Source organism: Tachypleus tridentatus, chromosome 8, assembly GCF_004210375.1.
Source record: "Tachypleus tridentatus isolate NWPU-2018 chromosome 8, ASM421037v1, whole genome shotgun sequence".
Classification (NCBI taxonomy): Eukaryota; Metazoa; Arthropoda; class Merostomata; order Xiphosura; family Limulidae; genus Tachypleus; species Tachypleus tridentatus.
The window spans coordinates 86,769,870-86,788,100 of record NC_134832.1 but is presented as its reverse complement, the minus strand read 5'-3'; the positions used below and the strand labels follow the sequence as shown (position 1 = coordinate 86,788,100).

Sequence of the window (18,231 nt, the reverse complement as noted above, 5' to 3'; positions counted from 1 at the left end):
AAAATTCTGCATCTGTATAAATCTACTTACTCGAAATTCCCCGTTGTTTCCATCGTCCAGTTGCAATATATAGCCTTCCACAAAACTAGCCGGCTGTGGCTGCCATGCTATAGTAATACAGTTATTTTCTACTATACATTCCTCTGGTATTAGCACTGGCCGAACTGGAGCTACAGAAAATTATTTAAATAGTTACGCAACAGAAGTAGTGAGTGTTTTTACTTCTCTGACATTTCACACTCACCAAAAATAGTTATCTAGAGATATTTCTATGTTCTAAGTATCTAATTTAACTTTACAGATACTAAGGCTAACTAGTCTTACTTGTTAAATAATTGTTTTCAACTAAGATTTCCATAAGAAATGTTCGCATATTTTTCTGAACGGAACATTGGTAGTTTAAAAAAAAAACAAAGACAAGAAATTTATCGTTGTTAGCGACAAACACCTTTTGACTTCTAAACTTCAATACTTTACCATTAAACTGCATATAATGTATTGTTCGTTCTTTGGTAATCAAACCAAAAGATCATGAAACAAATGACAAAAAGATAAATGAAATATTAGGCAGATAATTTAAATCGCACAAAGCTCGAGGAAGACGTAACACTGAACAGAACGCAGGCTGAATGTACAAGAACTAAATTAAGAATTAATACGTACGTAAAAAAAAAAAAAAGGCAAAAGTTCTAGCAGCAACGTCTTTTTTATACTAGAATACGGTTTATCACGTCTTCAATCGAGGATTACTTACGTTTCATTTGGGTAAAAGTCATTTGCTGGACAGACTCTAAGACAGAGTGGTAATCAAGAGTTAGGTCGAACTGGTGAGAAACCCATGGAATATTGGCAACTTCTTTGTGCCACTTCATGTCTTCATACGACACTCGGTTTGTTAATGAATTTCCAATCTACGTACGACAAAAACCAAAAATCACTTGTAATTAATGTTTTTATAAGGAATAGCATTTGTTACGAATAGTTTTTACGAAATTTATGCATAAAGTGAAGGTGTCAGAAATAAAAAAAAAATTAAGTAATTTTTGTATGTCTAGAAAAAATAATTTGGTCAGAAATAACTTTTACGGATAAGAGAGTTTTGAAGTCGAAAACGCGTTTCTACCTGAAGGAAAGACGTTGGGTCTGTCTCCTTTAAAGCTTCTATACAGAACTGGAGAAGTCCTGTTGTCTGCTGAAGTTTGGTAGTACAAGAAGTTATCTGGTCACGGAGTGTCTTGATCTTGTGTTCTCGTTCCTGTCTGGCGAACTCCAATAACTGTTCTTTCCTGGCGTGAACCGCTTTGATCAATAGATCGCATTGCGAGCTTAATGTGGCTTCAAACTCAATACAGTTGTTCTGGAAACGTTAGAAAACCCTTTGAATGTTCCGATATTAAATGTTGAAGAAGTTTATTGAAACATTACGATTTATTGGTAACGTTTTACATCATAATCCTTGTAGTTATAACAAATTTATATATTTAAAAATATTTAACAGAATATGTCTTATCTGCCATAGGAAGCCTTCAATCCAATACCAGACATGGATAGCAACCGTTAAAGTCCATAACAAATACAATATGTGTACAATACAAAAAACGTCATTGTACTAACATATATTACAACTCATGAAGAAGGGAGTAATATAGCTGAGAGTCAGAACTCGCAAACATTTCATTTTAGTTGAATATTACAGAACAGTCGTTGCGTTACGACTTCAATCTAAACTACTAAAACTGTTAACTACTTCACAAACGTATGTGAGAATAGACACTAAACTACATAAAACCAATGATTAAAATAATGTATTAAAAATAATTATGTGAAATATGGAATAAATATTTTAAAAATACACTAACATAACGAGTCGTACTTACCGGTACTTTATCGACCATGCTTTTCAGATTATGGATAAACTCTGTAGTTCCCTTAGCCTTTTCAGACAGTGCTTGAAGGTTATGAGATAGCTCAGTCTGGAGGAGAAAATACGAAAGGTTAAGTTTAAAGTCAGTAGCAAAAATTACGTCAAATACGTAAAGCCTATAACGAGGTGTACATAATATGAGGATATGTGGTAATAGTGGACTATATTATTTATAACATATAAACATTTTCGTAGAAAATATATTTTACAGACAGCATATAAAAATTCTCCTCAGTGTTAGAACTGGGAAGTCAACAACTTACATATGCCGAAGTGTAGCCTAAATAGCAGCACGCATATCTCTTCAACAGCACAAAACGATATTTCGTACACCGCGACTACAGACTTAATATCAATTATTTAAACAAAAGTAATAAAAAAAGTTGTCTGATGTTGTCACTAATAAATCCTCAAAAGTCCCACCAACCTAACACTGAAAATGGGTGCTATACTAAAAATACGCTCATGTAAATCGGAAGTAATCAGAAAAAAACACAGAACACCACTCAACCACCAGTATTTATTATACGAGAAAATAATGTATCAGTAATGATCATATTCTGTGCACTAAATAAATACACGCACCAAAGAATCTAAAATAAGTGCGTCTTATCTCCAAATCTACACTAACTTTCTTATTATCCGTCAGTTGCAAAAACTCGAAATAAAGTGAAATTTAATGTTTACTGAGAAACCATATGAACCAATAAATACGTAATTCCAGGATACAATAACATGTTTTACAGTAGACAAACTCAGATTATTAAGGTAACTCTTACCTGATGATAACTTGACAATACAAATCGAGTTATTGTTATTATTGAAACCACAACTTTTCCACTGTATGAGTCGCCGTTATTTTATTTCTGAATTAAAACGAATAAATTTATTTAATGGTTACATACACACATACATATATATATTAAAGATTCCTATGCGTGTCGGGCCCGGCATGGCCAAGTGTGTTAAAGCGTTCGATTCCTAATCCGAGGGTTGCGGGTTCGAATCCCAGTCGCCCCAACTTGCTCGCCCTTCCAGCCGTTTGGGCGTTATAACGTGACGATCAATCCACTATTCGTTGGTAAAAGAGTAGCCCAAGAGTTGGCGGTAGGTGGTGGTGATGACTAACTACCTTCCCTCTAGTCTTACACTGCTAAATTAGGGACGGCTAAGGCAGATAGACCTCGAGTAACTTTGCCCGAAATTCAAAAACAACCACACAAACCTTTACGTGTTCACAAAAGGTAAAATTAAAAACCGTATCTGTGACGTAAAGGCCTAATGCATAATACCTTTTTTAAGAATGGAAAGAAATTTGTAGTATATAAATATATATATTAATGACTTAGGTTGCTTTATTGGTGACCGAAAACACCATCAAGGAACGAGTGTTTATTGAAACAAAACTTAAAATAGTACATTAACAATAACCACCATGCACCAATATCATTTTGTATCCCTTATACGTTAACACCAATAAGTTGCAAGTGAAAGTAATGTAACTTACCTGCTAAACTGGATTAGATGCATCTGAAGCAGCAGCAGACAAAGAAGCAGGTATTTCCCATTTTACCTAAGGTCAGAGTTATAGTACAATTGCTTAACTTTGTTAGTTTTTCTACCTTGAAGCTACATTGGTCTACCTATCTGCTGTTGTCCATCGTAGAGAATTAAGCTCCAGATTTTAGCGTTTTAACTCCGTACTCTTGCCGTTGTTTCACCAATAAATATTTAACTGATATTAACAATAGAAAATATGGAAAGGTTCTTATAGTTCAGATTATTCTCTCAAATATACATAAATAACACTGCACAACAAAGTTTTTGCTTCTTGAACACTGTTCGGTGTTCCTTTTAGATTTTTGGCTGCTGATCACGAAAATCACATCCAAATTTGCCCATCACGTACCGTTTCATCGAAATATTCAGTTTTACCAGGACATTGTTGCAGGACATTAGAAAAACGATATCAGGGCAACTGGAATCCGTCAATGCTTGCTGCCTACTGTTGGACACTGCAACGTGATGCACCGGACATTGAATACAAACGAAAATCAGGGCAAAACACTTTTAATTATGTTGAACTTAATAGCGTATTAGAAACATAAACGCAATTAAATACGTTATTGCCGGTAAACAGTTAACAGTCTATTTCTCAGAGTTCCTACGTGATGAAGCAAAACCAAAACTATATTTGTGCATAACTACCAGGTACCTGTCACAATCAGCAAAAACTTTTCAAAAAATTGTTGTGCAGTGTAATCTTTCATACAAGCACGTGAATATCAATTCCCATTTGTATTTAAACATTCTGCAAAGTAATATGTAATAAAAGAGATACAGATTTACTATACGACGCAAACATTTTTGCCACGTGAAGTAAACGTTAAGACTAAAAAAGAAAACATAAATTGTAAAAGCTAAATGTAAAGTAACATTGTATGTTACGACTTACGGTAACGTTTGGTAATAAAAGTAATGCACATTATAAGAATCCATGTCTATATATTTAATTTCACTCAAACACGTACTCCACGTATTATTATAATATTTAATTAATAATTAATTCTAGACGGCCATAACAATAACACAATACATTGCATATTCACTTCTGTATATAACACACAAACATTTTCAAGTGATAGAATAGTTTATTTGTTTTGGGATTTTGATGCTAAGTTACATGAGGGCTATTTGCGATATTCTTCCCTGATTTAGGAGTGCCATACTAGAGAGAAGGAAGTTGGTTAACACCACCCACCGCCAACTTTTGGGTTATTCTTTACCAATGAATAGTGGAATTTACTGACGCGTTATAACGCTCCACGGCTGAAAGGACAAACATGTTCGGCGAAGAGATTAGAACTCGCAGACTACGAGTCGAGTGTCCATCCGTTCATGTTAGGAACGATAGAATGAAGCGGTGAAGTATTCACTGACTTTCTAAAGGTAAGCTACAAATAGTTCACAGTACGTAACGAATATACACTACATGGTCAAAAGTATGTGGACACCCATTCTAATTAGTGGGTTCGGCTATTTTAGCACACCCATTTCTAACAGGTGCATAAAATCAAGCATATATCCATGCAATCTCTAGACAAACATTGGCAGTAGAATGGGTCGTACTGAAGAGCTCAGTGATTTTCAAGGTGGCACTGTCATAGAATATCACCTTTCCAACAGGTCAGTTTGTCACATTTCTGCCTTGCTAGAGCTGCGCCGGCTAGCTGTAAGTGCTGTTATTGTGAAGTGGAAACGTCTAGGAGCAACAACAGTTCAGCCACGAAGCAGTAGGACACACAAGCTCAGAGAACAGGATCGCCGTGTGCTGAGCGCGTAAAAATCGTCTATCCACAGTTGAAACACTCACTACCCAGTTCCAAACTGTCTCTGAAAGCAAAGCACAAGAACTGTTTGTTGGGAGCTTCATGAAAGCCTAAGGTCACCATGCGCAATGCCAAGCGTCGGATGGAGTGGTGTAAAGCACACTGCTATTGGACTCTGGAGCAGAGGAAACGCATTCTCTGGAGTGATCAACTCACTTCACTGTCTGGTACTCTGATGGACGAATGTGGATTTGGCAGATGCCAGGAGTACACTACCTGCCTGAATGCATAGTGCCAACTGTAAACTTTTGTGGAAGAGGAATAATGGTTTGGGGCTGTTTTTCATAGTTTGGGCTAGGTTCTTTATTTCCAGTGAAGGGAAAGCTTAATGTTATAGCATACAATGACATTGTAGATAATTATGTGTTTCCAACCTTGTGGCAACAGTTTGGAGAAGGCCCTTTTTTGTTTCAGCATGACAATGCTCCTGTGCAGAAAGTGAGGTCCATAAAGACATGGCTTGCCGAGGTTGGTGCAGAAGAACTTGACTGGCCTGCACAGAGCTCTGACCTCAACCCCATCGAACACCTTTGGGATGCATTGGAATGGCGACTGCGAGCCAGACCTTCTCGCCCGAGATCAATACCCGACCTCACTAATGCTCTTGTGGTTGAATAGGAGCGAATCACAGCAGCCATGTTCCAAAATCTAGTGAAAAGCCTTCCCAGAAGAGTGGAGGCTGTTACAGCAGCAAAGGGAGAACCAATTCCGTATTAATGCTCATAGTTTTGGAATGAAATGTTCAACAAGCACGTGTGGGTGTGATGGTCGGGTGTCCACGTACTTTTGGCGTATATATGTATTTGCAAAAAAAAAAAACTAACTAAATTTAGCAGTGAAATAAAAGACTGGAGTACATGTGTAAAAGAAAAGAATAACTAAGACGCTAATTCACTCAACAAAAAAATTACTAGGTGACTTTAAAATTCAATGTACGACGTTTTTGGTTGCTGTAGCTTAGATAAAAAAAAAAAAAAAAGACAACAAATACTGAGCTAGAATAATGGAATTCTACAGAGAAGTATGAACGAAAGTCTCTGGTGTACATAATAATCATTTTTATTATTCGTTAAAGGGAAATAATTCCCCAGCTCATATTGACTTGTACATAAAGCTGTGCCACCTCTTGAGTACGGCCTCCATTCTAGGAGAGCATGATAAAGAAACAGTCAAATAAATATTAGCAATTTACAGTAAGACCATTGTGGTACGTAACCTTTATCTAAGATAGAACGATTAGAGCAAGTTTATAGCTTTTCACATCCAGTTTAGGAGAACTTCAAGCATGCGGAACATCTGGATGAAAATGTTTAAATATGTACCTGTATAAAGACATCATTTTCTAGTTTTGGAAAGGTGAAATATAGAAATTCTTTCAACTGTAACAGCGGGATTCCTATGAACAGTATGCAGTCTGTACTTTAGCGATATGACAGTTACAGTCTATAGTTTAAACATATGACAGTCAATGCTAGGAAAGCATAAAAGAACAAAAAAAAAACGTTTATTGTGAAATGCAAGCTAACTGGAAAATGTTATGAAATTATTACAATGTTTTGGTAATAAAAAAATGCAAACTTTACTGTATAATTAATTTCAAGATATCCTTATACCTGCATATCTTAGATACACTTGAATTATTACACGCTAACAGCTGGTAACCAGGTGCACACTTGAACGTGAAGCGATGAAATAGAGTGTGTGGCGTTTAATGCAGGAAGTCAACACTGAATGGAAGTTTCCCGCCACTATGCTCATCCTGTATTAGCAAGCATCTTTCCTCTTTTTACTTATATACAGTTAATACATAACAAAAAATATCGATGTTCTATAGCAGCATAATTCAGTGACGATACTGTCCTCTAGTGGGCGGACATGGACTTCCTAAACACTGGCAACAAACAAAACTTCGCTATCCTTGAAAGTTGTCAGGCCGGGAAGGCGAACTTTCGTGAACGGCAACATTTCCAGTGTATAGAGAACGTTTGTCTAACAGACACCTGGTTTTTTTACGTCCAATTTAATATTCATGTAAATAACAGTCTGATACAAGGTGAATAATGAGTTTATACGAGATCATAAAGTATAACACTTACAGTATTCATATAAAGTAAAATACTAAAAATAAATTTGAAGCACGAAGATTTTAATTCATATAATCTACATTTATATGTAATATTGTAATATTTAACACGAGTTATTTTGTTAAAAAACTTTATTTATTCATCAGGTTAATTTCCATCTACTTTGTTCAGTGACGGAAATGTGGTCTTTGTTGAAGTAGTAAAAGACATTAAGTCTGTTATGTTTCCAATGGCTCAAGAACGAATCCTAAGCTCAGAGTTACTCAACTTTTTGAATCTGATATTGTTTTTTTTTTTCAGAATTATTGACTAAGAATTCATCAGCTGAGTCATGAGGGGGAGTCAGGTAAAAGATAAAACGAAACTGATCATTGGATACAAATTAAAACATATGCTAATGATAATAAAGAGACTTACTAACTGATGAAAACCTCTGTCCTATAAAGCTTTATGACGTCAACCGATACTTACAACCATTTTTGTAACCGTTACAACGTTGGCAATGTAGTTAAAAAAATAAATAAAAGAAAAACGTATTACAATAAGCAGTATCAAGTTAACCACACTGAGGCGGATCGGCTTGTAACAAGCAGTTTTTCTACTTAGATGTTAATGCTTTGCTACACTTGTGTTTATGGCGCCAAGTTGTTTACAAATCGTTTAACCACTGACAGAGATGTTCCATTATTTTACTTCCTCGAATTTCACCACTTTAGGATGGTTGATCTAGAATCACAACATGAGGGCCAGGTGGTTAAGAAATCGACTCCTAATATGAGGGTCGCGGGTTCGAATTCCCGTCACACCAAAATATTCGCCCTTTCAGCCGTGAGGGCGTTATAATGTGACGGTCAATCCCACTATTACGATATCAAATAGCTGAAACCGACTTAACTTGTAATTCAAATTTAGAAGTTAATTAAATGTAGAGATGTATCATGTTTATGATGTTTGCCAACAAGAATGATACACAATTTTCTTTCTTAACGCAAATATATTTTAATATAGAAACAATAAAACAATTTACAATAACGGTTATTACAAATAATGATTTATATGCAAAACTTTTATGGTGGAGATTTACCATTAAAGAAGTAAAAATAACAAAGTTGGTTTGTTTGTTGAAATTTGCGCAAAGCTCTACGAAGGTTAACAAACTTACAAATAATATTGTATTCTATCTGGTCTGGAACTGAATATTTTATCGACGGTTAACGATGAGCGAATTAGTTTCGAGTTTATATTGGTACAGCTCACTTAATGTGCAGTTAGCAAACTCTCTATTCTTGACTGGTCTCATGCCGTTTGCAAGCTGACTTTTTACCGACAAAGATGTCTCGAGTCCTTGTAGAAATACCAACATCCGAAGTTAAACGGTTTATAAAGTTCGAAACCTATAAATGTAGTTTCCCGACTAATAAGCGTTTATCACAATTATAGCATCTGTAGTTTATAGTATACTAACTATAGCAAACCAGTGATATAAAACTGCCTCTCTCGCGTGTTGCAATGGCTAACTTTTATAATCGTTAGGCAAATTTTTCGAAATTTCAGTTGGCAATAATACGTTAGTACTTTCGTAAAACATGTATTGTTGATTCTTACACTTGAGAATCTTCTCCACATTTAGAGAATAGGTGGGACTTGCGCAATACACAGTATAAGTAACACACATTTCTAAATACACATTTAACTAAAACAAACATCGATATTAATATATATATATATTAATAAACTAATTATATCACACTTTGTTTTAACCACCTTAAAGCATTTAGTTAACATTCAGCAGGATCTATTTATCTACGTCGCTATTCGAAGAAACGTGATGTACTCCACCCTTTTTTATTAATTGTAATGATATCCTCACAAACCGTTTTCCAAACCGATATTAATTTCTTAGCACAGTTGTTCTTTTTTTGTTTTTTAGTATTACAAATACGTTATATCATACACAAACAAAGAGAAGTGCTAATTTATTATTAGCATAATAAACCTTTTGCAAAGTAATCTTAAAATTTAAAACAAAATGAAAACTATCAAAACATGCAACGAGTTTTAAAGTTTCGAACAAAATGAAATAAGGGGCAATGATGGCAAAGATCTATTAACGTTTTTGGGCAAAACTTTAATCCGTTAAAACATTCTCTGGAGATGGAGGCAGGCTGTTCAGCCTAAAACAAATTGTTCTATATAAATACGCAACGCTATATGATACAACGACATAACACTCAATGTATTTAATACGATATATGAACCTACCTGAGGTTACTGTGAGTTTCAACACTGAACAAAGGTATGATAATTATTCGTTACATGTTACTCTTCTACGACTGTAAAGCCTTTCGTATTTTAAACAGTGAACAAGTGTCATGTTGAGACAGCTTTAGCATGATTTCATGAAGATACTGTGTAAACACCAGAGGTTTCACCAAGAATCTAACTGTCGATAAGTTGTCCTTATTATTAATACTGCCAATGAGATTGAGAAATAGGTTCCTCATTTACCCGAAAGGAGGCGAAGGTCGCCTGGAGGGATCACCTGTTTTAACCAGTGGTACTATTATACAGTAGTGTCTTGTCCGTGGACACTAAAATAACCTCACGTAAACAAAACTAAACGCTGCTATTTTTTACGTTTGTGACGTCAGTAAAATGTGCGCATGCTATGAATCACGAGAAAAATTACGCACTCTAGGGACTGCAACACGGCACTACATAGGAACTTTAGAAGTAAGAAATAAAAATATTCGATTTTATAATGTTGGTTTTATTTACTCTTGGAAATAGAATACCATGGATGATCCTGCGGAAGTACATTTATTTTCAATATTTTAAAAGAGCAGGAAAATATAGCCCTATACACTAAAACAAAAAAACAAAAAAAAAAGAAACGATAACAACAAGTGAATCAAAAATGAAGTTGGAATTTTTAAGACTAGAAAAAACATAACGATGAACAGAGAAAAGCTGAAATTAAAATGTTATAAATAGAAGCGCAAAAACAAAATGAGCTAAAACGTCTGAAGTAATTTTTATAGTCGCATAACATATAGGCCATTCCTAGAGGAGCGGATGGAGGACTTTAGACCAAAATATTAGCTGAATACCTTAGTCTATAGTTGTAACGACACATGCAACTCCTTATTAATACCTAATTAAGAAAGTAGCTATATCATTATGGTTTCACAAGTGGTGGTATTAATAACAATTGTAATTGATTTTATGTATTTAAAATTCATTACACATTTTATGGCGTCGCAAACTGAGTATTAGAATATACGTTTTTCTCTCTCTCTTTGCTCTGGAGAAAAGGAGAGGATTCTGACCCCTCGTATTATATCCTCTCTTGACTACAGACAACTCAACGAACACGGTGATGCCAACCAAATGTTGACAACTAAATGGTCCAAGGCCCTGTAGCCTGGTCACTTGTTCCTTTGATTTCAGCTGAATCTTTGGTGACACTTAACAGACTTTTGAAGAGTTTAGTAGGTCATAGTCTACAATAAGATCTAGCTTACTAGGAATTTAAGAGTTCACGCCGTAAGTTACACAAATGAGTGGTACGTGCATTGAAAGATGGGGTTGAAATAGCACAGTTGAAATAAATTCTGAAGGTGGTACCACTCTCTTGCAATATCATACATAAAGATGACATACTGAGGTTTTGTGAGGAGGTACATCGGTTATCATACAATTACATTTTGGTCATACAGTTAAAAGGTATTTATCTAATTAACACATCTTGATACAAAACCCATTTAAACTAAATGTCAGGAATCTAAAGTATATCAGAGCTAAGCAATATGTTAACCAATGGGCAGTTGCTAGTACAACTGTAATAAGAATTATGTGTCACACTGACATGCCTATTATCTAATTCTGTTTCTTTAGAACTAGAAAGTGTAGCTCAATATTACTCTTGTTAGGCTTAAACTTACAAGACAGCAGTGTTACCCTTTCAGGGTTGTAGAGGTTAAAACCAATAGGTAATTAACTATTTTGCATCACAACGACAATTAGAAAACATGATATGATGACCTTACCATGTAAAGCCTATGTACACAATGTCAGGCTTAAACTTGCAAAACGGCAGTTCGGAACCAGTTCTTTACAAGAGTGACTATTATAAAAAAAAACAAATTTGTTGATTTGGCGGCGTTAAACTTAATATAAACAATGCCAGTCTTAAGTTTACAAACGATAGTGAAAAGTGTGAGGTTATGCTTGCTAAGGTTATATTATAATGTTCAGCATTTATGACTTAAACAGTGAAACAAATAACAAGTCTTGCTAGTTAACTTAGAGTAGTGGCCCACAAGCGGGCTATGATAAAGAAAGAGGATGAATTTACAGAAATGATAGGAAACAAGCTGCACACAGAGCAACAGGAATATACAACACACCTACAAGTGAAACATGTCAGACGTTTCTAACACTTAACTAAAGTTATTTTTCACGGTTTACTTCTCCAGTAATATAAAACATTTTATCTGTAGTAGGTATCAATACACGCTTCTTTTAAATTATATTTAAATATATTAATATGTTTGATACTAATATTGAATATGCACTTAAAATTCGTATTACGAGAATGCAAAATATCAGCAATTTTAGTAAGTTACACTATGAAACAGGACTTACTCTTTTTTGTACGAGCAAGCCACGTGCTTGCCGCGTGTCAACAAAGGCCATGTAGCTACCATAAAAAAAAGAATGTTGCGCCATTAAGCTTCACCATCTGTCTCATTCATCTTTCCCTCCCGCATAAACCACCTATTTTCTCCTCATTTTTTTGTCCACCATGGCCTTTTTACCATCCAACCGATATATTTAATAAAAAAAAATGTCTTTGTCGGAACGCGTACGGCAGAAGTCCAAGACATTTTAAGTTGAAGATGACATAGTGCAGGTACTTCCCACTAAGAAAAACAGTTGCCACTTGAGATAGCTCCGAAGCATCGTGCAGTTAAAAAAAGTATTAAAATGAACCCCTTTCTAAAAGATGAAGCTTCCCAAAATAAGGCTGAATCTGACGTTTTTATCTAACGACATGTTTTTTATGTTCTTTGAAGTACGATTTATAAAAACAATTAAAAAGTAAGATATCAGTGTTTAAAGTGGGTCTAACACTCAACTTACCCACTAAAGGTATCAGCTACAATAATAACTTATCGTAGAAACAAGTGTGGTTCATTTAGCGACAGTGGTGGTTAAGTGGACGTTAATCACGTGACTTAATCGTTAATTAAATATATTGTTACTGAGGTCTTCTATAAAATATGAAAACAATTATATTAAAAATACAGTTGATTGTAAACACAACATGTAATACAAATAATATTCAGAGTATTACAGTTGCTCTTTGTTTGTTTAGAATTAAACACAAAGCTACACAATGGGCTATCTGTGCTCTGCCCACCACGGGAATCGAAATCCGGTTTTTAGTGTGTAAGTCCACTGGGGGGCACAGCTGCTATTAGTTGGCGTTTTTCTGATACGAAGAACTTCTTTTTCACTTAATTAAGAAGAAACAGCGTTTTACTTAAGAAATAGAGAAACATATCTAATGTTGTCAAACTGTTAAAATAAGGAGCAAACATATTCAACCAGATCAGCTACTCTTCTGTTCCTCTGACAACATTAGAAACTGGGTTTCGATACTTTTGATGGGCAAAGCGCAGATAGCCCATTGTGTAGCTTTGTGCTTAACTTAAACAAACTGTTCTTCCTACAGCTGACGAGGTGAGTAAATTTAGTACAAAGTTGCACGGTAGGCTATCAGTGCTGTATCATCCGTAGGAATCGACCCCCTCCCTCCACACACACACAAACACCAATTTTAGCATTATAATTCTTCAAGCTCTACATTAATTCAACCCGGTGGGCCATTAAGTATTAAAAATAATGTCCAGCAGGTGTACATCGCAAACTGCCTCAAGGATGACACCTCCCATTGCAGAGTTCAAAGTTTCACGCGTAAAGCCATTAATTTCTGTATTTATGTTATCTTTACAATCCTTAGTTTTGTTTGTTATTTATGTTGGTTAACAAAAGATCAGCTGCTGACAAATCTGGAGATCATGGAGGTCAGTTTATGTCTCCATAAGAAGAAATGACTTTGTTTGAACACAGTTCATGCACTACTGCGGTTGTTGCTGATGCCGTATGACAAGTGGCTCCACCTTGTTGAAATTACAATTCCTATTCATGACATAATCAGAAAGAGCAACATTAATACCAAGTTCTCAACAGTATGGTCTTTGAGCAGCAATAGCGAAACATTCATTTTTGAAATAAAGCGTCACAATAAGAGAATGCTGTTGGATTTTCCAACTGTTCATCTGTACAATTCGAACCTTTTTTAATCTTCATTCTGAACAAAACAGACAATATTTCATTATTAATACTTTGGAAAGTCAAGCTATACTTCTCTTGGCTGACCTTGTACGTTTTGGATAAAATACTTGGGAAAGTAACAAAGACAAGCGTCATAGATAACATGTAATTATTAGATTTAATGCACAATATAAAATGTCTAAGTTCACACTTTTGTATGTGTATTCGGTTTTAATCTCATTGTAGTTCACATTAATTAATATAGAGTAAACTACTATTATTATTTTTATATTATTAGAACCACCACTGTAGTCTATACTTACATTTTACACACAAAATGATAATAACCAATATAATTTATTTTCATTGAAGTTTATTTTAATATCAAACCGCTATGGACAAAATTGTTACTACTTCATGATGAGAAACCCACTTGAAATAAAAATGTATCTCAGAACGGTTGCTAGAGGTATTAACACTTTTATTGATAAGGATAGAATTCTCTCTTTCTTAACCTGAAGATGACCTAGGAAGGTCAAAACGTTGTTCTCTCCTTATCAATAAAAGTGTTAATACCCATAACAGCCGTTTTGAGATAAAATTGTTACTAGATCGCCCAATGTTTCCCATCGAAGTACAAACTTTGTAATGCTACTGAAGGAAGCCGTAAATATACTTCTGTTTAAAACTAGTGTGACTAAAATAAAGTATAGTCCAATCTAAGTTTTGCTGTATCTGTCAAGTGTTGTGTGGTGGTGTCTTCGCCCAGTGTTTAGCGAGGCAGTCTTATTCTTCAGTCAAGTGTTACATCCAGCGCGCTGACTGCAGATACAAAACATCCACTGTTGAATTATGAAAACAAAGTAATGTATAAACTTCGACATCTGTGTCGATTTCTTTGACAAAAACCAACCCTTCTAAGACTATTCCCTCACACCAACCATTTCACGATCTCCTAGTTTTATACATGGGAGTTTTGTAACAACAGACCTTGAATTTATTTATTTGAATCCTGGTCCGAAACACATTTCAGGTGACAAAGACATCACATGAAAGGCGTTTTTGATACTAAATAAACACGGGTGTTCGGTCCTTTTTAAGTCGCACGTGAGAACGCTGTGATCAATCATGATTACGTAAAACGGCCCAGCCCGCGTCCTAAGAAACATTTCGTATCCGTTTATAGTTAGTTCCCTTATAGGGATGAGCCCCAAGGGTGACCTCGTTTTCTCTTTAAGTGCATATACAATGCGGGCTATATTAAAGAGTTTGGTTTGTTTTGAATTTTGCCCAAAGCTACACGAGGGCTATCTGCGCTAGCAATCTCTAGTTTAGTAGTGCAAGACCACAGGGAAGGCAGGTAGTCATCACCACCCACCGCCAACTCTTGAGCTACTTGTTTACTAACGAATAGTGGAATTGACCGTAACATTATAACGCCCCCATGGCTAAAAGGGTGAGCATGTTTGGTGCAACGGGGATTTGAACCCACGACCGTCCGATTACGAATCGAGTGCCTTAACCACTTGACCATGCCGGGCCGTATCGAACGCACTGACCGGATATATGCCACTCGTCCAGAGCTGACAACGAATATTGAAGAGAAAAACAAAATATACACAAGCACCATAGAAGTTACAAGGTCCTCCGTAGCTTTTACTTGCTACAGTCCTCACATAAGTTGACTCACTCACAGGTAAATCACTAAAAGGAAAAGATCTGCTGTAAAGCGTTGTTAATTCCATCCTGGAAATTCTCAGAACACAAAGTTATACAACTTGAAGTAATTAATTCGTTCAATCTTATGGTTATTTTCTGATTCAACTAACCATGACTTTTCTCTTTAATTCATATAAAGCATAGTAACAGTCCTAGTCACACATCATCAAATATTGTAGGATGCACAGTCTTAAAGTTAATTATCCGTGTGTTTTATTCTTAAAATCCTTTTAATCAAACGCGTTATCTTATTACCATGTCTTTTGCTTTTCTCGATTCATTAAACGTGACTTGTTTTTCTTGCTTTCTACAAGCTAGAAATGCATGTGGCGCTTGAAAACGAAATAAAGAGATAAAGCCTGAATAGAGCTAATCTTTTCCACCAAAGAGAAATTTAATCTACTCGTTATTAAAGCATTGGTATGCTGTGAGCAATAAGTACTAATACCAATACATTTTGCAGCGTGCGTGTATGCATGGTCAGTTATGTATTAGAAATAAATAGGAACAATCCGTAAGCATCAAATGTTGCATTAAATATGCTGAAAATAGATAATATATGAAGAAAATCTACATATAAGGCCTACCATCTGTTTAATCTTTTGGAGCTGCTACCAATAGGTTAGCAATAGTTTCTGCACTAATCTGTTTTATATGTGTATATATATATATATACATATAAGTTACCTGTAATATAATAAGAAATCGTGAATGATTACATTCAAGCGGGTGGATCTGTGATTATATGGCAATCGTTAAATCCAAATTAACATGCAACATTCGATTTTTTCCACACTTTCTTTCGTTTTATTACCACAAGCTTGTGACTAGTTGTTGTTTTCTATTTTGTTACTGTTGTCTAACACTTTGTAGCATGCCCTTAGCAGTCTCTAGTTTCGGAAATTACGTATGAAAGAAAATTTGGACCATGAATACAAATTTCATTACTTCCATACTCTGTGGTCTAAATGATCTGCCATCTTGTGGAACTGTTGACGTTTAAGTTCAAAAAGCACATTCTGAATGATTCACAATGAAAAATTATTATTTTTTTTTTGGTTTGTAATCAAACACAACTCTGCACAATAGGCTACTTATTCTCTGCTCACCATGGGTATTGAAACCCGGTTTCTAGCATTGTAAGTCCACAGACATATCGTTGTGCCACCAGGGACTCCAACAATTAATGGTTCAAAAAACGAACAAGGTAATTATTGCACCCAGTGCTGTTTTTAAAGTCTGAATTTAACATTTTCTTTTCTACCAATAAAAATAAAATAAAAAAATTACACAAGCATTATTTAATCAATGTAAACATTGATAAAACCAAGTTATACCACGATCATTCATAACTGTTAATAATAACAATTTAAAACAAAAGTTCGCAATTTAAAAATTTCATTAATTTCTTGTACAAATTATGTAGCTTTACGCGGTTTAGTTATTACGAAGGAGGAAAAACATTGGCCTTACGTAGGTGACAATATAGAAAATCTCAAGAATGTATGTCAGTATGACCTGTGCATGCGTGCACAAACAAACATGATTTGTACGAATATATTACTTATGTGAGTCACAAAAATATATAACTTCCACAACCTCAGTGTTCAAACTTCACTATTTTTAGATGTTCGTTATGACTGACTATTTTTCTTCAAGTTGTACGCTGATAATAAAATATAGTTCTGTTCGTACATATTGGAATTGTATGAAAGCATATATAGTGTAACAGAAATTAATGTTTAATATATGTTCCAGTATTACAGAAGCACAAATTTAAGTCCCAACAGTATAGTAGTTGGGAAGCTATATTAAAATGATTTCGGATTCTCACTACGTCGTTATAGTCCATGTCATCACGTCCGTTCATGCTCTATTTGTCGACCATAAGACTTGACACAGCCCTTTAGCGTAATTTATATTGCAAAAAGGATCACACAGAAATCCACAGTATCTGTATCCGACGACTTGAACTGTATGTCTTCGTATATTTCAGCATGAATATTCGTTTCTTTCCCTATTATGTTGCTACTGTTGCACGAAGTATGCAGAAGGATTTAATCTCAAGATGTCACACTTTGCTAACCAAGGCGAGGATACGAGTTATAACAGGTCTCTTTCTGGGTAGTTCTGGTAAGAAAAGTTGATCTATATTCCTTTGTATTCCAAAGCCATTAAAGAGATTTTCCCATCTTGGAAAATCTAAAACTGATCTAATCAAATCTATATAATCTAAGTTTATGAATACTTTGCATCAGAAAGGGATATTACACACCATTCTTAAAAGCGATTATTTTTAGTGATATGATCACATTATGTTATTGAGCTCCAAACTATACCAACATGTAGTTCTGATACACCCCATTTCTCTCCAAACAATGCCAACGTGTAGTTCTGATACATACCGTTCCTCTTCAAATGATACCAACATGTACTTCTGACAGACGCCGTTCCTCTCCAAATGATACCAACATGTAGTTCTGATACACTCTTAGGTGTGTTATTTCAAAGGTGAATACTCAAATTTATATATATATATCCAACATGCTGAGACTGGAAAGAACACACTTTGTCTATTAAAATAATAGTACATGAATACTACACAGTATATGCGTCACAGAAGTGGATACAGTGGATCCTAACCGCGTAGTCACACCTAGCTAAGGCTTCTAATGTTCCATTTCAACCAAGAATACTGGAAAGGGGTATGCAGTTCATATAAACTTCCCCATTTTTGCGAGTCAGTGTCCATACGAGTTAGTGTATAATTACT

At 35.1% G+C, this 18,231-nt stretch overlaps 1 protein-coding gene across 1 annotated transcript in view; it reads right to left on the bottom strand.

Moving 5' to 3' along the window:
- LOC143222854 (E3 ubiquitin-protein ligase TRIM9-like) overlaps nucleotides 1-18,231 on the bottom strand; it is a 60,361-nt gene that overhangs the window by 8,580 nt on the left and 33,550 nt on the right. The window contains exons 2-5 of the mRNA XM_076449945.1: nucleotides 1,878-1,973; nucleotides 1,124-1,357; nucleotides 755-911; nucleotides 31-170 (exon numbers count right to left, since the gene is read on the bottom strand). Of these exons, the coding sequence (XP_076306060.1) occupies nucleotides 31-170; nucleotides 755-911; nucleotides 1,124-1,357; nucleotides 1,878-1,973 (627 nt within the window). The remainder of the gene's footprint in view (nucleotides 1-30; nucleotides 171-754; nucleotides 912-1,123; nucleotides 1,358-1,877; nucleotides 1,974-18,231) is intronic.